General features: G+C 35.9%; 6 protein-coding genes across 7 annotated transcripts; 4 read left to right on the top strand and 2 right to left on the bottom strand.

Annotated features, from left to right (window-relative positions):
* Positions 1-486: 486 nt before the first annotated feature.
* LOC103832128 (UDP-rhamnose/UDP-galactose transporter 1) lies at positions 487-3191 on the top strand. Its single transcript, XM_009108086.3, has 5 exons — positions 487-804; positions 1278-1462; positions 2181-2381; positions 2482-2643; positions 2719-3191. The coding sequence occupies exons 1-5, from the start codon at positions 672-674 to the stop codon at positions 3079-3081; spliced, it is 1044 nt and encodes a 347-aa protein (XP_009106334.1). The 5' UTR covers positions 487-671; the 3' UTR covers positions 3082-3191.
* Positions 3192-3495: 304 nt separating this feature from the next.
* On the top strand, positions 3496-6962 carry LOC103832127 (uncharacterized protein At1g76660). Its single transcript, XM_009108084.3, has 3 exons — positions 3496-4878; positions 5504-6410; positions 6496-6962. Exons 1-3 carry the CDS (start codon positions 4837-4839, stop codon positions 6666-6668), a joined length of 1122 nt encoding a protein of 373 aa, XP_009106332.1. The 5' UTR covers positions 3496-4836; the 3' UTR covers positions 6669-6962.
* Positions 6963-7555: 593 nt separating this feature from the next.
* On the top strand, positions 7556-8712 carry LOC103832126 (calcium-binding protein CML38). The gene has a single exon (XM_009108083.3). The coding sequence runs from the start codon at positions 7994-7996 to the stop codon at positions 8537-8539; it is 546 nt and encodes a 181-aa protein (XP_009106331.1). The 5' UTR covers positions 7556-7993; the 3' UTR covers positions 8540-8712.
* A 242-nt stretch (positions 8713-8954) lies between these two features.
* LOC103832125 (calcium-binding protein CML39) lies at positions 8955-10827 on the top strand. The gene has a single exon (XM_009108082.3). The coding sequence runs from the start codon at positions 9954-9956 to the stop codon at positions 10461-10463; it is 510 nt and encodes a 169-aa protein (XP_009106330.1). The 5' UTR covers positions 8955-9953; the 3' UTR covers positions 10464-10827.
* On the bottom strand, positions 10750-15931 carry LOC103832123 (tetratricopeptide repeat protein SKI3). Its single transcript, XM_033276096.1, has 18 exons — positions 15587-15931; positions 15170-15493; positions 15013-15096; positions 14870-14920; positions 14716-14808; positions 14504-14644; positions 14347-14427; positions 14031-14275; positions 13785-13956; positions 13594-13706; positions 13459-13516; positions 13310-13375; positions 13026-13238; positions 12525-12950; positions 12357-12451; positions 12031-12273; positions 11132-11961; positions 10750-11055 (listed from the first exon to the last, which is right to left on the bottom strand). Exons 1-18 carry the CDS (start codon positions 15653-15655, stop codon positions 10874-10876), a joined length of 3486 nt encoding a protein of 1161 aa, XP_033131987.1. The 5' UTR covers positions 15656-15931; the 3' UTR covers positions 10750-10873.
* Positions 15932-16185: 254 nt separating this feature from the next.
* Positions 16186-20740, bottom strand: LOC103832122. 2 transcript variants are annotated; one of them, XM_009108080.3, is made up of 10 exons: positions 18697-20740; positions 18539-18605; positions 18329-18382; positions 17990-18247; positions 17486-17880; positions 17316-17415; positions 17126-17179; positions 16953-17045; positions 16741-16869; positions 16186-16668 (listed from the first exon to the last, which is right to left on the bottom strand). In XM_009108080.3, the coding sequence occupies exons 1-10, from the start codon at positions 18792-18794 to the stop codon at positions 16348-16350; spliced, it is 1569 nt and encodes a 522-aa protein (XP_009106328.1). In that variant the 5' UTR covers positions 18795-20740; the 3' UTR covers positions 16186-16347. The 2 variants fall into 2 exon arrangements, with proteins under 2 accessions (XP_009106328.1, XP_009106327.1); XM_009108079.3 differs by having other exon boundaries at positions 18539-18611; positions 18697-20737.
* Positions 20741-21421: the final 681 nt, after the last annotated feature.

Genomic DNA, 21421 nt, shown 5'->3' with positions numbered 1-21421 from the left:
TCAAGCAAGTAGATATATTTGGCTTTTAGTGTGAATGAATGTGATGGTGTGCCACCGTGAACAGTGGTGGCAATTGAATGTGAAAACTACTTTTAATTTACTTTTAATTTAGATCTGTAAATCATACGAGGCTTGGTTTGATAATGTAATAGCCGTTGATTGTTATAAAATAATATATTAGTTGCCCATCACTGCACTTTACAATTAAATTAATAATTCTGTTTTTAGTAATTTAAATCACTCGTTAAACGTCTGCTTTGATCAGTTCCCGTGTGGCTTAATTAAAGTTATAAAAAGTAACGCGTTGATTAAACAAAATCGGAAATTTATTACGTGCTATAAATAACATTGAAAGCGAAAAGACTAAACTAACCTTACATGGAAGTCTTCTGACAAAAAAACTAGTGGACCAGAAAAGAATAAGAAGAAGGTCAAATAAGGTAAACGACATGAATAAAACTATAATTAAATAAATGATTTTCCTTATTTATATATAAATTTCGAAATCTCAAAGCGCAAGGAGAGCATCAATGGTGAAAAGCTTGTGATTAGCCAACGACGACGAGGAACGAGTGTAGCAAACTCTACAATAAGTAGAGCAAAGCTACAAATCTCATTACTCTGCAAGCGAATCGAGATTCTGATCTTCCAAATCGAGATCTGATCCCAAAATGGAGAGCGAGAAGAAGCAGTCGTCGTCAGTCTCCGACGTCGGAGCATGGGGAATGAACATCGTCAGCTCCGTGGGGATCATCATGGCTAATAAACAGCTCATGTCTTCCTCTGGCTTCGGATTCAGCTTCGGTACGTTGTATGAATCTCTCCCTTTCTATTAGCCGGTTTAGTCTACGGTTCAATTGGTCATTTAGAAGTAAGTATATACTACTCCCTCTATTTCAAAATACATGAAGTTTTAAGATTGTGCATAACTATTAAGAAATTTATTTTTTATCTTAAAAATATCATTAAAATATAAATTAAAAGTTATTCAACCAATCACAAAACAGACTACAAAATATCATTGGTTACACAGTTTTTGATAAAATGAAAAAGTGCATTGATATATGAAAACATCATCTATTTTGAAACATCAAAAACTCTCTAAAACATCATTTATTTTGAAACAGAGGGAGTATATACTATGCTAAACCGAACTAAACCACCATAATTATATGTACAATTGAACCGTAGAATAAACCGGCTAAACCATCATAATCTCAAAAGCTTCATGGACATGAAGAAGATTAACGACGATCTATATTCGTGTGTTGTTTCAGCGACAACACTAACGGGATTCCACTTCGCGCTCACGGCGCTCGTTGGCATGGTGTCGAACGCGACGGGGCTCTCTGCGTGGAAGCACATTCCTCTTTGGGAGCTTCTTTGGTTCTCTATTGTAGCTAACGTCTCCATCGCTGCTATGAACTTCAGCCTCATGCTCAACTCTGTTGGCTTCTACCAGGTAAATTAAATAAACTAATAACCTCGTGCACAATAATAAGCCGTCCCGTGCACCTCAGACTGGCTTTCAGGTCACCGACCCTAATATCTCAAAGCTTTTTCCAGGTGCGTTTGGCGTTCCTCGAACCCAAGTCTTCATCCTTTAACAATACTCTCACAAAACGAGTTGTCACCAATTGATATGCATGTCAATTAGTGACAACTCGTCTTGTAAGAGTGAAGTTTTTGGTTCGATAAACGCCAAACGTACCAATAACCTGGAGAGTCAATAAGGACTCACAGGTGAATGGTTAGGGTCGAACATCTTAAGACCCACGGAACGGGTTGTTACAATTTTAGTTACGAGATATCTCAAAATGAGCCATTCTGTCAAAGGTTCCCAGTTCGAGCGACCGCTGACAAAAACTAATATTACATCAACCGGAAAGGATTGTAGCCATTGTGTCATGTCAGGAGTTCCGAGTCCTGAGACAAAACTAATATTATATACTGCGGGAAATTACGAGTTTCGGTCCTGAACCTCTTAGTATTCAAAGAGTATACCAAAAAAAAAATTATTCTGAATTGAAAGAAAGCCAATCGGCTGGATCTTTGATCATTTTCAAACAAATCCGCACACTAAGTTTTTTTTTTTTGTTTTGTTTATGTATTGGTTTTGAAACGAGTGTTTGTTCTTGATTCATCCGTTGTTTTGGTTATAATTTTTTTTGTGTGCGTAGATATCGAAGCTGAGTATGATTCCGGTTGTATGCGTGATGGAATGGATACTACATAGCAAGCATTACTCTAGAGAAGTGAAGGCGTCTGTTATGGTTGTGGTTGTTGGTGTTGGCATCTGTACTGTCACTGATGTCAAGGTTAATGCCAAAGGTTTCATTTGCGCTTGTACTGCCGTCTTCTCCACTTCCCTGCAGCAGATTGTAAGTACCAAAAGCTATGTTTGGTACCGACAACTATTCTCTGTGTGTGTCTGTCAATTGTTTGTCTTATAAATTTGCCTTTTTTGTTTATGTAAACAAGTCCATAGGCTCTCTGCAGAAGAAATACTCGGTAGGGTCTTTTGAGTTGCTGAGCAAAACAGCTCCTATCCAAGCACTTTCACTCCTCATCTTTGGCCCCTTTGTTGACTATTTCTTGAGCGGCAAGTTCATCACTACTTACCAGATGACTTATGGTGCCATTGTAAGTCAATTCTCTCTTACCTTTTAAGGGTTTGGATGTCACAAATCATTTACTCTTATCTCTATCTCTTTGCAGTTCTGTATTCTTCTTTCCTGCGCTTTAGCCGTTTTCTGTAACATAAGCCAATACCTCTGCATAGGAAGATTCTCTGCAACGTCATTTCAAGTTCTAGGCCACATGAAAACAGTCTGCGTCCTTACGCTTGGATGGCTTCTCTTTGATTCGGAGATGACGTTCAAGAACATCTCCGGTATGGTCGTAGCTGTTGTCGGGATGGTGATCTATAGCTGGGCGGTTGATCTAGAGAAACAGAGAAACGCAAAGTCGACTCCTCATGGGAAAAACAGTATGACAGAAGATGAGATTAAGCTACTCAAGGAAGGAATAGAGCATATCGATTTGACAGATGTTGAGCTCGGTGAGACCACTAAAGTATAGATAGATACAATGTGTGTGTGTGTGCTTTTTATCAAGTTTCAAATTACACGTCGAATACTTATGTTTTTGAAGACTATACAAGTACAAAAGTGTCTCCTTTACTACTACTAGTTTTCTTCTTTTCGACCTTTTAAGAACATATTGGGCCATTGTGAAGCCCATTATTCTTATTTGGTTAACAAGGCCATCCCCCATAGTAAGTAACACAGAAATGTCAGCTGAACCATGTGATTTCAATCATTTTATAAAATGAAATGTCAAAACATATATTTTGTTTTATATACTATACTTTAATAGCCATCAAAGCTTTAACCACGACCAGTTTCCAAATGTTTCATTTTCGTAGAAATGACATGTAACTCAGGACATGTGATGTGTGTATTATAATACAAGAAAGTACATGTGATGTGGTCTATGAGTAATTACTAAACGAAAAGATAAGTTCTTATATTCAATGGAACTGGAAATGACTTAGTGTTAACTAGTTGATCCATGGAAAGTTTAAGAAAGAGAACAAATTTTACTGGATTTGTTAGTGAAAAAAGTTTTACTGGGTTTAAGTAGAAGAATCAGGAGAAAAATAATGAGAAGGAAAGGTCCCATTAATATGAATGAATCCAGACCTCGAAAAAGATCCAAATCCTACAACAACTAGGTACCACCATACTATTACTAGGCCCTCTTTTCTGCTTTATTGGAAACCTCAAAACCTAGAGACAATTCATAAAGATGAAAACAAATATTTTAGGGAAAAGAATCACCTTTTTATTTTATTTTAATTATTTAATCCCTTAAATAATGTTATAGGACTTGCAGGGTATATTTATTTAGATGATGAAGTATGTCTGAAGTAAAGCCAATTTAAATACATCAATAATATATATACAGTCTTCTTATTTTTCATAATCCAAATTCAAAATGTATTTATTTGACCAATTATTTTTCATAACCTTATATGCTGCTTTCTTTGACCAATTTTTTGTTTTTTTCAAAAACTAAAAATTTTCAACTATCAAAGCCAAAATAATCACAACAGGCTTTGTTTCAAAGTGTTTGCATTTAATAACTTCAATAGAGCCGCTTGACTCAGCAGTTACACTGATTTTGGACGTGTTTTAACCATTATTAGTAAACATCCTTCACGTGCTCAGGGAATCAACCATTTTAAGTGCTTAGATATCTAATTTAAGTATAATTAACCATATAATAACCGACTTAACTACATTTGACAAAACCTTAATTAATAACTTCTCCCAAAAATGAGTAGAAGAACGAATTAACTTTTGAGGAAGGGTGTGTGAACCGAAGAGATTTAACATTAATTAACATAGATTTTTCTCTTTTTTTTTTCTTTCCCTTTTACTCCTTTTCTCTTTTTTATCTTTTTAATCTTTACTCCTTTTTCTTTTTGTGTGTCTGTGTTTTTTTGTTTTTTGGTGAGGTCACATTCTGATTAAAAATAAGAAAAATGCTTTTCCTTTGGTAATAAGGATCATCATCTCTTTTCATGCCGTTTGCAGCAGTGCAGATTTGTCTTAAAAAAGTTTCCCTTAAAATCTCTCCCACTCCAGTGAAAAACTTATCTACTTTGTCTTCACCAAACCTTTTAATCTTTTTCTTTAGCTTTTTTTTTACTGTCTGGATCCTATCAATAAGCTGGAAGAAACTGTGAAACCTCAGATGATTACATCTTTGCCCTGAAACCCTCTACTCAGATACAAAAAAGAAGTGATTTTTGACGAACAGACACACCTAATGGGCTCAGAACAGCATAGGTTTCTTCAGCAGCAGGAACAGGTTCCTCTCTTAAATTCCTTCACTTTAAATTCCAGTTCTTGGAGGGTTTTACTTAAGCTCAGTCTCTCAAATCTAAGCTCTTCAGATGTGGAACCTGTGGTCTGTTTCTTATTAGATCTGACTGTTAAATTCTGTTCACACACTAATCTAGTTAACAGAGCAAAATGTTCATCAGGGCTTATGTTAAAGTCTCCACCTTTGATCCCTCTGTTCTTGTCTTTTCACTAATAGTGTTAATCATTGAGAATTGAACATAAAGTTTACATCTTTACTTGCAAAACTAATAAAAATCAAACCTTTATACGGTTCTTGATCTTAAGCTTGTAATAAAATTTAAACCTTTATAGGTTTTGTAAGCTCATTTTTAGTTAATGGAGCAAAATGTTCATCAGGGTCTATGTTAGAGTTTCCACCTTTGATCCCTCTGTTCTGGTCTTTTCACTAATAGTGTTTACACTAAGTGATCATTGAGAATTGAACACAAAGTTTACATCTTTCCTTGCAAACCAATCAAACCTTTATACGGTTCTTGATCTTAAGCTTGTAATAAAAATCAAACCTTTATAGGTGTGTCTTTGTAAGCTCACTGGCCTTGAAGCTTACACTTACGTGTGTCTTTGTGCAGAGGAAACGCTGGGGAGGCTGTTTAAGAGTCTTCTCTTGCTTCAAGTCCCAAAAGGGAGGAAAAAGAATTGTACCAGCCTCTCGCATTCCCGAAGGAGGCAATCTCTCAGCCTCACAGCCCAACGGACCTCACCAACCTGGTGGTGTCTTAACCAACCAAGCAAATTTATCTTACTTAGCTCCACCGTCATCTCCCGCTTCCTTCACAAACTCTGCTCTCCCTTCAACAGCTCAGTCCCCAAACAACTCCTACTTGTCCCTCGCCGCAAACTCATCACCCTCCGGTCCTTCCTCCAGCATGTACGCCACAGGACCGTACGCTCACGAGACTCAGCTAGTCTCCCCTCCTCCTGTGTTCTCCACCTTCACCACCGAGCCGTCCACCGCTCCTTTCACTCCTCCTCCGGAGCTTGCTCATCTCACCACCCCTTCCTCCCCTGACGTGCCTTACGCTCGTTTCTTGACTTCCTCTGTGAAAGGCAATCATTATAATGATCTTCACTCTACGTACTCTCTCTACCCCGGGAGTCCAGCCAGCGCGGTCTCCCGGGCTTCGGGAGTCTCCACGCCTCTCCAGGAGTCTAACTTCTTCTGTCCCGAGACTTTCGCCAAGTTTTACCAGGATCATGACCCTCAGAACGGTGGGAGGTTGAGTGTGTCCAAGGACTCGGATGTGTATCCTAGTGGGAACGTGAACAGGCAGACGAGGCAGGACATGGAGGAGCTGGAAGCTTACAGGGCTTCCTTTGGGTTTAGTGCTGATGAGGTTGTTACCACTAGTCAGTATGTAGAGATCAATGATGTGATGGATGAGTCTTTGCTTAAACCGGCTGCTTACTCGCCAAGCGAGGGACAAAAGCTGCTTAGAAGAGAAGCGAGTTTGCTAACGAGTACCAAATCAGAAACTGGTGAGTATTGTTTTATTAATCTCAATATGTTATTATGAGCTGGCTGCATTGTGTGTTGAGTGTTTTATTTTGTGTTGGCTTTTAGATCACAAACCAAGAAATGGTATTCATGCGGATGAAGAGGCTTTGTTATCGAGAGTGGGATCTGTGAAAGGTAGCAGAAGCTATCCAACTGGCTTCTCAAGCTCTGATGCGGAGGTGGAATACAGGAGAGGAAGAAGCTTAAGAGAAGGCAGAGAGATCAGACACAGGAGATAGACTGATCAGCTATGTTCCTTCTAAGTTGCAGTGCTAACTCTTTGAGATAAGAATCTAGTTTCTTTAAGTATATAATAAAATAATATGAATATATATGTTACAGATGGTTTGTAGTAGAAAAGATGTGTTATATAAGCAAAGCAAGGGTGAGAGAGTAGTGAATGTTTTTTTTTTTTAAGTTTGTGATGCCTTTTTTGTAAGAACTATCTTTCATCTAATTGCAGCAATCTGTTTGGGAGGTTTTTAATGTCATCTTCTTCTCTACTTAATGCATTTGTGTAAGAACTGTGATTAGTTTCTATGTTAATACTTGACTTGTACACAAACACGTTTGCTTCAAAAACACTCAAAAAGACATGGATTTGTGATGAGTTCTTTCTTCTGTTGTGTTCTAGAATATTGCTGGACTGGGTCAATAATAATGGGCCACTTTTAGATATTGGATTGCGACGCTGCTGCTGCGTTACATCTTGTTTGTTCTTATTAAACTAAGGGTGATGATCTATTACTTCAACTAGCTCTATTTGGTACACGTCTGAACATTATTATTATATTTTTAACTATAGAATTATGTAAAAGATGAAATATATTAACCAACATGTATTATATAATTACTGTTACATTTTTATTTTTATAAATATTGGAATCTAACAATCCAATATTAAAAAAAAAACTAATTCATTTCCTATTTAGTCATCCAATATCCATCTGATCCAGTTTAATAGTATTGATTTTCTGTTTAGATTGGATTAATTTTTTTAATATTTAGTTATTAGATTTCAACGTTTAACAGAAGAATATAATTATAATATTAATGAAGCATGTGTTAATTTATATATATTGTTACATTGCTCAAATAGTTTACATAGTAATATATTAATACTATATAGATGTATGGCTTATATGATGTCCTTGATATTTCCATCGAAAAAAAATCTTAAAAGATAAAAACAAAAGAGAGATGGTGATAATAAAGAAGTGAAGCTTCCGAGCGCCCACCGATAAGTTTCGTGTTGTTGCAAGTGTCGAAAACAAGTGGCTGCTGGTCTTCAAAATTATCATTTACTAATCCAATTAAAATGGAAGAAAAAAAAAAGCAACCGTGTTTTATAAACAGAAACTTTAGACCAAATAATACCCATAAATAACGCCAACACACCTAAAAAAAATTAAATCTCCCACGGCTTTATACAACTTGACACACTTGGCACACGTCACACGCCTATCTATAAATAGAAACCCTTTCGCCCACAGTTCTCTCATTCAGTCTCTCCGATTCAAACAAACAAAACAAACAAACAAATATATTTTCTTTTGATTATATCATGATGAAGAATACTCAAGAACCTCAATCATCTTCGTCTTTCGTGAAGTTCTGTCGGAAACTGTCACCTAAGAGAAAAGATTCACCAGCAGAAAGTACACAACACAACATCAATGAGGATCAGGACAAGAACAAAGACTTAGAGGCTGTGTTTGCTTACATGGACGCAAACAGAGACGGGAGAATATCTCCACATGAGCTTCAGAAGAGTTTCATGACATTAGGAGAGCAGTTGTCTGACGAAGAAGCCGAAGCTGCGGTTAGATTGTCTGATACAGACGGAGACGGGATGTTGGATTTTCAAGAGTTTGCTCAGTTGATCAAAGGAGATGATGATCAGGAAGATAAGAAGACTGAGCTCAAGGAAGCTTTTAGAATGTATATAGCAGAAGGGGAAGAGTGTATTACTCCGAGAAGCTTGAAGACGATGCTAAAGAAGCTGGGTGAGTCAAGAACCACTGATGATTGTAGAGTTATGATTCGTGCTTTTGATCTCAATGCTGATGGAGTATTGAGCTTTGATGAGTTTGCTCTTATGATGCGTTAAAGAGTTTATTATAGTCACTTGTAGCTTCTCTTTTTTCATTGATGTATATATACATACGGCTTGTGACGCAATAAACAAGATTGTTATTTGATTAAAATCAATATTTAGACCTTTGTTATACTTACATGAGATCATAGAATGATGCAGCGAATTTTAAAGAAAGTTTCAATCTCGAGAGAGTTGGTTTAGCTGTGTCATATTGAGTTTCTACAATATAGATTCATCTACTAAATTTATGTAGATGTCATGTTATTATTCCATGAAGCACACATTTGAAGAAAAAAGTTGAGCATGTGCAGTCAATAATACGACAACTTGATTCAAATCGAGCCTAGTCGTCAGACGTCTTTACATAACGGCACAAATAGTTCTCTGTAAGAACTCATTGCTACTAATAAACCTCAAACCGTTACTAGTATTAGATTGACAATATTCATACCAGCCATGCATTCATATGAGAGTCAATATCACATTTTTATGAATTTTCTACTCAAAACTCATCGACAATGAAATGATGAGTTTATATCAACTGAATGCTATTTTAGGTCTCATCTAATTATGTATGATTCATATGCTTATTATTCTGAATCAATGAAGTTGGAAACATTATAGGAGCTATCAAAAAGTTTTAGGCACTACGGAAAGCAATAGTATGAAGCTTTTGGCTCTCAATAAATTGAGAAAGAAAAGCAGTGATTAGTAGATGAAGGAAACATCTAACATACATACCATTATTCGAAATTCCTTTATTTTTTCTGTAACAGACTGTTCTAGGTTTAACAAACTTCTTTCTGCTGTAAACATTCCAAAGAAGTTGATTTCACTAAAGTTAGAGAAAGGCTATACTCCATAGAGAGATCAATTAACCACAAAAAGAACATTGAGAAATGAGAAACCAGCCAAACTAAGACATCATTCAGGCTCATTGTTCTCACTGATTGATTAGTGAAGAAAAAAAAAAAAAAAAAAAAAAAAGAAACCAGACAAACTAAGACATCATTCAGACATCTTTTTTTTTTTTTTTTTTTTTTTTAGTGAAGAAAAAAACAAAAATACTTTCATATTCAATTATTCACTGTAAAAAAAACGTGTGGCAGTCTTCAAATTTGTGATAATAGTTCCTAAACTAAGAAAACAGAAGAAGAAAAACGTGTTTCAAACATGGAGATGAGAGCTGTAACTAATATACTATTCTTTACTAACAGATCTGAAGACTATAATACGTTTTCTTCTATAGATCTAAAGACTAATAATACTTGTTTTCTTCTAGATCCAACGACTGTTTCTAAATCTTCCACGTTTGATACGTTTCACTTTCTTATTTTTTTTTTTTAATTTATATTCTCGAAACTTGAAACATTGTATATCTATATAGAGAAACCATTTAGACCATCTTATCATCAAACTTGTCATCATGAAGAACACTCAACGTCAGTTATCTTCATCTTTCATGAAACTCTACGAGAGACTGTCCTCAGACATCAACCGTGAAGACAAGAACAAAGACTTGGCGGCTGTCTTTGCATACATGGATGCAAACCGAGACGGTAGAATCTCAGCAGAGGAGCTTAAGAAGAGTTTCAAGACACTGGGAGAGCAACTATCTGACCAAGAAGCCGAAGCCGCGGTTAAACTCTCTGATTTAGACGGAGATGGGATGCTGGATTTTGAGGAGTTTGCTCAGTTACTCAAAGGGGGTGATGAGTTTACAGAGGAAGAGAAGAAGAGCAAGATAATGGAAGCGTTTAGAATGTACATTGCTGAGGGAGAAGATTGCATTACTCCAAGAAGCTTGAAGATGATGCTGATGAAGCTTGGTGAGTCTAGAACCACTGATGATTGTGTAGTCATGATCAAAGCTTTTGATCTCAATGCTGATGGAGTTTTGAGCTTTGATGAGTTTGCTCTTATGATGATGCATTAAGGCATCAGCCCATCCAATGTTGTTTGTGGCTTTGTTTGTTTCTTTGTTTGATTGCTGAAAGCAATTGGCTGTAAATATATATATGGCTTTCCAAGTAATAAACTCCATTCTCTGTGCAAAAAATAGCTAACTGAATCAGGAGATTATTGATTAGGCGGACACCTAAACCGATTTTTTTAGAACACAAATGATCAAATTTTGTGAAAAAAAATTGTTCTGAAAAAATCATTTTGTTTAGGTTCAATTTGTCGACTAAACCGATTTTTAGAACACTGCTCATGTTTTAAAGAAGAAGAAACTGCATGAATCCTATTCAGTGTGTTTCTCATTCACAAAACACTAAATGTCAAAGCATCTGCAACAGGAAAAAAAATATAACAGAATTGTTCTGCTCTTCACTGTTCTGGTTCTTAGCTAATGGGATATTGAACAAGCTTATCCAAGACGTTCCAGTATCTCATACAAGAAGGGTTAGTGTGAATCGCCCTAAGCACCCATTTCTCAGGGGTTTGACAGTTTTCAATCCCTGAACTGTCTTCTGATTCTCTTGCAAGTATATGCATCTGAAAGTAAACCTCTGCAGGTCTCATCTCTGTCCAAAAATAAAATAAAAACATGTTCAGTTGTGTCGAAAGTCAGATGAAGAAAACAGTCTCATTCAGTAGTACCTGGTGGCCAGCAGAACCATTCAAGACGAAGATTCTTCTTCCATTTCTCTTTAGAGCCAAGACTCCCATGTGCTTGAGCCAATAAAGCATACACAATAGGCAAAGGAGTCAACGAACTCGCTTGAACTTTGCTTAGACTCGTTACAGCTAGCGAAAGGAAATGCGAGTCGTTAGACTGTCTAGCCAGCTCCATGCAGACAGCACCATGGCAGAGAAGTAGACAACTCTCTTTATCCCCCAACGAGCAAGCTTGCGCAAGAAACTCCTCCGCTGAGGTAAAGTCTTTTTTTCCGAAAGAAACTAAGCCAAGAGCTAGACTGTAAACAGCCATCCACTCTTTCCATGAATGATTCTTCTGGTTCGGGCTTTCTTGTAGGCTCATCATCTCTAAGAGGTTAGCGTCAGCCTCCAGATCAAACTGAGATTCTATGAGCTTCAGGCAGATCCAACCAATGTTTGAGTCAGTCTTGAGCTCCAGACACGCTCTGTACTCCTCTTGCATGTTCCTGGTGCTTCCCTTTGATGCATAGACACGGCAAAGCTGCAAATGTGATAGAAACAGGTAGCTACGTGGAAGGGAAAGGGAAGAAGCCTTTCGAGCATAGTCAATAGACTCTTCTGTGTTTCCCTTTTGCATACTCATCTCAGAAGCACAAAGCAGAAGCTGGAACTTTTGATATTCAGACGCCTCATCAGAGAGCGCCACAGAGATTAAACGCTCAATAGCACTACAAAGCTGTCTAGGAAACCTCTGCTCACGAGCCTTCTGCATTAGATTCAGAATCAGCAAGTATCTCACATCGCTGTTCCAAGGCTCTTGATGCAAGAATCTGCATGAGATTGGATCAGTTCAAACTCTTGAAAACGCTAAAATGATTGTAGAAAGATTCTCAAAATACCTTTGCAGTTCCACAACGACAACAGGAGCATTCAGACTCTGACAATGGCATGTTGGGAAAGAGAACCTAGGAGCTGTGTTGCCGATTACATTGCAAGCAACCGATCCTCCACCGAGGACCTCTAACGCGGACTTCAGACCTTCCTTGTTTCCACACTCAGAGACGTTTATGATACAGCATCTACTAGCAGCGCAGACTTCTTTGGTTCCTTCACCAGCTAACAAAATATATCCAAGCAGGTTCCTAATAACATATCATTACACAATTAAAACCTAGAGTGATTGATCAGCGTTTATGTAACCTCTTGGTACTGATTAAACACTTACCTTAACAAATTACTATGAGGATACATATGCAGAGCTTTTCTGAGGTGTGCAATCCCCTTCTCAAATCCAAGGAACTCTCCTGCTCCAGTTTTCAGCTGCAATATTCAGAGTTGGCGTCAATTTAATCCAGAGCTTAAAACCAAGACGAACCAAGATCAAAAGGCTCACAAGTTTGCTGAGTGCTATCAAATAGTGCATCGCAGCTATCTCTTCTTGTGATGATATATAGCTACGAGTGCTCGCAACAATCGTCTGAAGCCTATCACTCTGATCAAGAGAATGGATGGCGGATACTATGAAGCTGATTTTCGAACTCTGGAAGAAATCTTTGGGCATTTTCTGGATGCTGGTGATGGCAGAATCAAGTCCAGATATGCAGTAAAGCAGACTACAGATGAAGCTGATTGGGAAAGCTATTGAGGTTTTTTCCATTGTGGAGATCCTACCAGCCAACTCCCGAACCACTGAGAGAGCCGAATCGTTCTCACCAATCTTCCACAGAGAGAAGGCGTAGATTTGTAAGCCTCCAGCATCAAGCAAACCTTTTGACTTCAGATTTGCGCATTCCTTGACAGATTCTTTGAAACGTCCTGCCTGCAAACACACACATGCTTTGAATGAGTACTAAGTAGCATTTCTATTGATTGTTGAATTGTAGGTGGATCTCACCTTGCTGAGTGACCTGACCAAGTTGATAGATATTTTTCCTGCATGAGATTTCACTGAACTGTCTGGGCAAACACTCATTGCAGCGAGTGCTAGTCTGTACGAAGCGATGGCGGTATGATAGTTATGTCTTGCCTCGCAGACTAGCCCGTGGAGGTTATGGGATTCAGGGTAGTCAGGGGTGCGCTGCACCGCCTGGTCAATGCAGGCGAAAATCTGCAACAAGAGTTTCAAGAGAGTCTGTTACCTAAAAGCTCACTCCGATGAAAAAAACAGTGTGTTCATACCTGCGGAGATGAAATACTTCCTTGTAGCAAAGCAAGCCATGCCAAACCAACCTGGTACTCCGCAAGCTATGACAGAAGATCTCACACCTTTGTTTAAGCCATCACACTAACAAGAACTTTAAAATGACAGTTAAAGCACCACTACTTACAGGTGATATCTGCGCAGCTCGTAAACAACTCTCAAAAGCCTCATCTGATGTTGACTCCCTGAGATGTTTAATTAGTCTATGCGGGGATAGTTAATAAAGAGTGGATTTTTTTTTATTCACATAACAAGGATCTACCTAGCATAAGTATCAGCTGAGCCGGCCCAAGGTAGAGCAAGTGTAGGATCTATGCTTCTAGCACAGTCAAAAGCCTGCTTTGCCAGTTTCATTTCATCTGATTCCCTGAAGATCTGTTTAATGCAACTAAGATTATGTAATCATGAACATAGGTGAAACAAGAAAGACAACAAAATGCTAAGGCATTATACCTGGCCCATAAAAGCCCAAGCAACGGCTAAAGATACATCCAAATGCAACGCCCGGATCAAAGCATGTAGTTTCAAAGCACTGTTATCAGACATACAACCCAAAGCAACCCAAAACTCCGAGTTGTCGCATTCAAGTAATAACGCTCCCAGAGCCATCTTTTCTGGTAGCTTCCTGATAGAATTGTAGACTGTTATTACAAGGGCGCCCACATCAAAAACTAAGACTAACGTTTAGAACAATCTTACCAAGAACTTGAAGTTTCAGAAACATCGGTTAAGCTTGAAACGAGATCACAAGTTATGGCTATGTCAGTATAGAGATTGGCTTGCCAAGGGGATAAGTGTAGAGCTCGCTGGTAAGAAGATTTGGCTGACAGTGCAGTTGAGTAACAAGCGCTTCTCCAAGAAAGGATTGAATCATTAAATGTCTTCAAAGTGATTTCTGAGTTTTCAGTTTCACCAGACCACGGAAAGCATCTTGCATACGTAAGCTGCTCAAGAAACAAAACAAACATTCAAAACCAACAAGCTGATGCGTAAAAGACAAGACAGGCCTTAGTACCTGGATATCTCCATGCAATTTCCATATAGAAGACATGTTGCTGGCCAGCTCAGTGCTTTCCTTTGCAGCTTTACGAGCATCCTACAATGGATTTCAATTAATTGTTCTCATGGATTAAATAATGACATAATCAGAAGAGGTTTGTATTGTTATTAACCTCCAATAACGAAGCAGCCCATCCAAAAGCGCCCAAATCTATGCATTCCTTTGACCAACTAAGCAATCCAGAAGCAAGACCATAGAGCACAGAAATATTCTGAGGTGAAATCTTCAGGGCTTGCTCAAAGAGCTCCACACTCTATACAAATACCATATCAGACTTCCACAAACAAACTATCTAAAGAAGTCAGTATGAACAGAGGTAGCTACCGTTCTATATGAACCAAGCATCAAAAAGATGTTTGCACTCTCCACTAATGCAAAGATCTTGGTCTCATCTAATTCAATTGCACGCCCATACGCCTGTTGGTCACAACAGAATCAACAATAAATCCAAAACCACTTCAAGAAGCTGTGTTTTTACCTTGATAGCAGCAGTAAACATTCCAAGTCGCTGGTAAGCAAGGCCCAGAGCCTGAAACAACAGACGCAAAAAAAAAAAAAAGATTCTTGTCAAAAACAGATTTGAAGTAACTAAACTCAGGAGATAGAGCAAAGGAATATTACTTCCCATAGGTCAGACACTGTAGGATAACCTCTAATAGCATGTTGAAGACTCTGAACAGCTTCAGACCACTTCTTCTGATGAAGCTGCCACACAATCCAATCCCATAAATAAGCAATTCAAGATAACAAAAAGGAGAAACTTGCACAATCAAACAACCTGAATGTAACCCAATCTGCAAAACGCCCAGAAAGCCTTGGGAGACTTCTCAGAAGCGTTATGACAAACCGCAACTTCCAAAATCTCTTTCCCTTGCCCATCCAACAAATCACACAAAGCCTCTCCAGACTCAGAGTCATTAACGTTTAGCAACACTGCTCTCTGGTAACACTTGGCAGCTCGGTTGTGATCAAGCGTCACGCGTGAGTAGTAATGCCCTAAGTACTTGAAGGCATCCGCATTATCCGGGTTTAACTTCGCCGACAAGACAAAATGCTCCGCCGCTCTCTCCGAGTCTCCGCCGTGTTCCCACAGATACAAACCCTGTTTCAATTCAAATCAAGTTCCAAACTTTCTTGTTCATGAGGAGATTATCAACCAAACCCACATCAATAATCGAACGGGGAAGAAGATTACAAGTTCGAATTGCAGAGAAGGGTCGTCTGGGTTTGTCTCCACGGACTTCTCCAGCTGCTCCAATTCCATCTTCGCCTTCACTGATTTAGAGTGAAGTAATCAAAAGTTTCTTCCTTTTTTGTTTTGCTCTGTCTCTCTACTCAAACCATTAAAAAACCTAACTTTTTTCCTCTCTCGCCGGAAAATAACGATCGGAGTTTTAGCACAGACCAAGCAAGCAACTTTTTTAACCAGAGACCCTTGTATTATTACCAAACTTGAAATTAGGTCATGTATTGTGTTTCGTTGACCTTAAGCCCAAAATGTGGAATGATTTATTAGGCCCATAACGCATGTAAGGCTACAGGCCCAAGTAATGAATTTCAGTGGATTTTTTTTATAAAAAATCTGGATTAAAAATATTAAAATTTAAATTTAATAATGGAAATCCAAATTATTAAGTACTAATTAAAATATATATATTAAATTTTAAATTTAGTAAATTTTCTTGAATTATAAATTTTATATAAATTTGTAAATTGATTATAAATAAATAAACCAGTAACACTCTCTAATTTTCGATTTATTGTACTGTACTATAAGGTCATGTAAACAATCTCTACTCTACAATTTTTTTTCACTTGAAAAACTCTTGCTTTACACCAGTCTGAAATACAAAAATATGAAATCAAACACTAATGGTAATTTTAATTATTTAATCACATCTTGAGGCCAAACACACACAAAACTTCTATGAATAAAAAAAGTAATAAGACCATCCATCATGAGGTCTTGTTTCTTCCTCCGACCAATTCTCCGGCAATGACATACCGGAAACTCAAGTTTTCAGGTAACCATTCAAAACTCTTGCTCTTCTTCTCCTTCAAACATTTCTCAGCGATCCTCCTCGCATCCTCTGGTAAACACTGAGCTGTTGCTTCCATGAGCTTAGACACATCCATTGACATGTCCTTAACATAATGCTGAAAGATCTTTGGCAACAATATCTTTGTCCCTTTGTGAACACGAACATTGCTTCTGATAAACTCTTTCTTCGCTTGTCTTAGGTCACGGAAGATTCTATCCGCAGTGTAAACTCGAACCTAAAATATATATTATTTGCTGTTAGAGTAAACTGTAAACATTTAGAGTTGAGTTGGTAACTATTTTTTTACCGTGGGATCTGTGAATGCTCCTGAGGAAATAGCGAAATGAGCCAAGGCCTCGGGGTATTCCAACGCGTAAACGTGTCGCACACTGCATGTTTTGGACTTTCTTGAAGGTGAAAACAGTGTTTGGAGTAACTGCAAAATGTAGAGTTAGTAGTTTAATTACTATGATATGGTGAAAAGGTAAAAGTGAAAGCAAAAAATGAAATGGTATATACAGGTGATGGTGATGAGTAATGAGGTCTGATTCCTAAGATTGAGCTTTGTATGATGAAAGGGTTTATGCGGTAGCCTCCAATATCATAAGCTGCCTGTTTTTTTTTTATAAATAGAATTTTCTTAGAAAAATATCATAACAAATGTTAACCATATATCTAACTAAGATTAAAACCTTCAAAACAGAGGTGTTTCTTGCACGGTTGTGAGTTCCATAAGCTAAGTAAGCCTGCAAAGAAGAAGATTATAATATGAAAAAAGATCACTAACAAGGAAATATAGAGAAACAAATAAAGGTGTACTTGCATGCATCACAAGAGAATTGTGAATGTAATTTGAAGAAGAAAAAAAATAAGTTTACTTACATGCATCACAAGAGCATTGTGAATGTTGATCCAAAACGCAAGCTTCTCTTCACGTTTCATTCTACTCGGATCAACTTTCTCGAGATTCTGAACCAATGATCTGCACACCAGTAATGTTAAATAATAAAGGTTTTGTAACCAAAAATTTAATATAATCCAAAAATTGTTACCTGAATTTTTGAAGCATAAGAGCAGCATAACTGAAACTACTATCATCCAAGTGTACTTTAAGAGCATCTATTACAAGAGCACCACAAGGCAAAACATTGCCTTGATCTTGACTATGATCCTCACTAGCGCAATGCAGACTCCATTTCTCGGATTTTGAAGAGAAAATGGTTGATGAATTCGACAATGATGAAAGAGGAGAAGCAGAGAAACAAGCTGAGGAGTCTCTTCTTGTTGATGAGCATCTTGAAAGTGTACAGTACACAGAAGATATGCATCTCATGATATCTTCAGAGAGTTTATTCGGGTTTATTAAGTTGTTGTGATCATCAACTATAAGAGATGATCCAAGAAGCTCTCCAAGACTCTGCTTAACAGATACTTCTCTAGTCCCTTCCTGAAAAACACACACACATAAACAAGTCAGTTTTGCACACTATTGATTTGCTACAATTGTTCCCAAAAAAAATATTGATTTGTTACAAATACTCAAGGTTTAAGGTTACCCTTAAAGATAAGGCTTTCAAGCTAGTGTTGAAACTCCGAGGATACGAGATCGGTTTCTCGTAAGACTGGTAGTTATTTGAGAGAGTTAATGATGATGGTGAAGTAGTCACTGAACGTTTTAACGTTTTTGCAGAGAGATTAGACAAGGACGAAACTTGTTGTTCGAAAGACTTTCTGTAGAGTGACAATAGATAACGTTCCATGTGTAGAATCTCTAACTCGATTGAAGCAATCTCCTTCTTCAATTCTTCTGAAGACTGTTTTGAAAAATATATTAAAGATTATCATTACATAGCAAAACAAGAAAGCATATATTAAAAATGAATTATAAACAAAACCTTTGGGATGAGACAGAGATTGGAGCTTTTGTGAGTAATTATATTCTTATCAATCTGCAATTAAATAGAAAATAAAAACACATTCATTAGAATCACATCAAACCATATAAACCCTGAAGAAAATTGCATTATTTAAAAAAAAAAAATACTTTTTAGGAAAAAAAAAAACAAAAAAGGAATATAAAAATCAAGATGATTTTGAAACAGTACAAGTTTTGTGTCTGAAGAGAAACTTGGAGATGACACATCAACACCACTCTGCACAACCATGTTTTCTCTGTTCCTACAACCAAAGAACATATATGAACTTTCATGTAACTTTAACATATACAAAGTTACAATCTCTTGCGCAATTGAAACATTTTTACCTTGGAGAACATGAAGAAGAAGAAGTGGGAGAGGAAGAGGAAGACGAAGACGAAGAGGATGAGAAAGATGAAGAAGCACAATTCATTAGAGCCAACATTTTCTCACACTTTTTGAGAGCTCTTTGTATTAGAATTATCTTTATCAGAAAGTCAAGATCATGCTTCAAGAATACAAAAATAGCTAAAGCTCCAGCCCTTTTTGTGCTTCTACTTTTGTGTTTCTGTGACTTGACTTCAGAACCTGAAAAAGGAATGCCTTTGTAACTTTCCGGGAAATTGAGTGAGAAAGTTATGAAGTGAAACCGACATTTTGTTTTCTTTTTCCCGGGAGTTCTGACGCAAATGAAGTGAGTTTTACTCTACACTCTTTAATTGTTAAGATCTCAATATTTTAATTATTATTAAAATACGTCTATTTTAGTTTATTCATCAAAGATTTTATTAAAACATTATTCAATTGGATCTGCTATGTCCTCTGTTTTCATATTTATGGCATTTTTTTTTGCAGTGTGTGTGATTACAGTCGTTCATAGTGTCCCTATAAGACTACAACCATATAGTTTTTTTTTGAACGACAAAAAAAAATAAAAATAGACCTACGCAAAAATGTAAATGCAATAAATATATCAATCAAGTCATTCTATTAAAATGTACCAACAATTAAGATATATGCATGCAACTAAGAAGATCATTAAACCTAAGTACACTTTTATGTGCTATATAATGTTAAGTATATGAATACACAAGTTTTCTACCATTTTGTCATATGAAAAGATGATTAGAACAATATGAAAGCAAGCACACAAAGCTTAAGAAAACTAGAATATATTTATACATTTATAGTGTTGATATGGAATCTACTGTACTGATAACCAATACTAACAGAACAGTGATACAATTTCCCTGCAAAATCATATTGATTAGCAGATGCTGTTAATTAGTGTTTCCTGCATAACTATGTATAATAAAATCATACTACATAGTAGAAAGAGTTTGGAAACGAGGCAGTTAATGCATTTGAGCTAATAAACAACTAAAACTTAATTAAGTGGGGACAAATTACCTACATAAGAGTTGACATGGGGTCGTGAAGTAAGATACCAATAAATATGTTCCGATCACTCCCATACGAGAAACTGACAATATCTTTGAAATACATAAAATAACTGTCGACCTAAAATACTTATTTTGTCAGCAGGTGATTAAAACCCTTTTATAATGCGAAAATTCGAAGTTCACAGAAAAGAAATACTAATAACTAAACCAGATCTAGTTGAATATGATAGAATGTATTTAAATAATGATAGAACATTTTAAGATGTATTTTATTGAATATAAGTAATTTTAAAGAAGAATCTAACAAGTATATATGACTAAAATATGCATGCATCCGTGCCCTTGCATGTTAGTGGTCATAAATGCATAGCCACGAGAGCTGTCCCCATAAATTATTATGACACCCTGTCCAATTTTTATATTTCATATTTATAAATTTATTTATGAGATCTCTTTATTATATGTGTGTATCTATTAATTACTGCTATTAATACGTGTTAGATACTTTAGGACTTTATAGTGCAATTCATACGGGCAAAGTCATATCAATGTTCATTCTCTTATAAGTTGGTTTCGTACTCGAAACGGTTGTAGGAGTAAACATAAATGTATGGAAAAACAATTCGCTAAGAGGTTACTGAGGTGAATTTGTATAGAGTTTATGAATTTAAAAGTCGATAAATTTAAAAAAACTATGTGGATTATGAAAATTTATATACATTGACTTATGAAATATGATCATAAATTTTTAAGATTAGTATAGATTTTTATAAATATATATTACCTCTTTTTACCATTTTTTTGTAAAGTAAATATATAATTTATTTATTTTAAATAATATAGCATGATTATTTACTTTTTCTTTCAAATTAAAAAATAATAATAGTGATACATACAATATTGGATAATTCTCTTAAATAGTTTCTTATAAGTTTTGTTACAAAAACATCACTCAAAGAGAAAAATGACCAAAATAAGTTTCATTAAAAATGCAAAATACTATTTTAACGATATATAAATAATAAAATAATTTAAAAAAGTGTTTTAAAAAAATTGAGTTATATGCTTTTAAATTCAAACTTTTTATAATATTTTTAATAAATTATTCCATTTTTTCAAAAACAAATTCAAATTTTTTTAAAAAAATTCAAAAATGTTTTTGAAACTATTTTAAAAAAATTTATTTTTATTTTTTAATATATAAATATAATTATGTATTCAAAACCGAAAAAATATAAAAATAATTATATATTCAAAAATATCTAAGTATATAAAATGTAATAAATTGTAATTTTGGACATATAATTTGGATTTAAAGTGCAATATATATTTGGTAAATATAACTATTTTTTTCTAGTTTTTTATCGTATGGATTTTGAAAATCACATGGATACATATAATATTTTGAAAGTTGAATTTTATGAGTAAAAATGGATATAATTCATCTCCCAATAACACTAAATTTAGTTAGAATTATAAAATCAATGATAACTAAATTTTTAGAATAACAAAGAATTTGAATGAATTTTGAAAATTCTTAAACCAATAACAATGAATTCTAATCAAAGAACTAATAACAATGGAATCTTAAAATTTTCAAAGTTCACGAGAGTTCACTTACCAATAACCCTCTAAATATTTTCTTGGTTTCACACATCTCATGAAATTA

Source organism: Brassica rapa, chromosome A07 (genome assembly GCF_000309985.2).
Source record: "Brassica rapa cultivar Chiifu-401-42 chromosome A07, CAAS_Brap_v3.01, whole genome shotgun sequence".
Lineage (NCBI taxonomy): Eukaryota > Viridiplantae > Streptophyta > Magnoliopsida > Brassicales > Brassicaceae > Brassica > Brassica rapa.
This window is presented reverse-complemented; position numbering and strand designations above follow the sequence as displayed.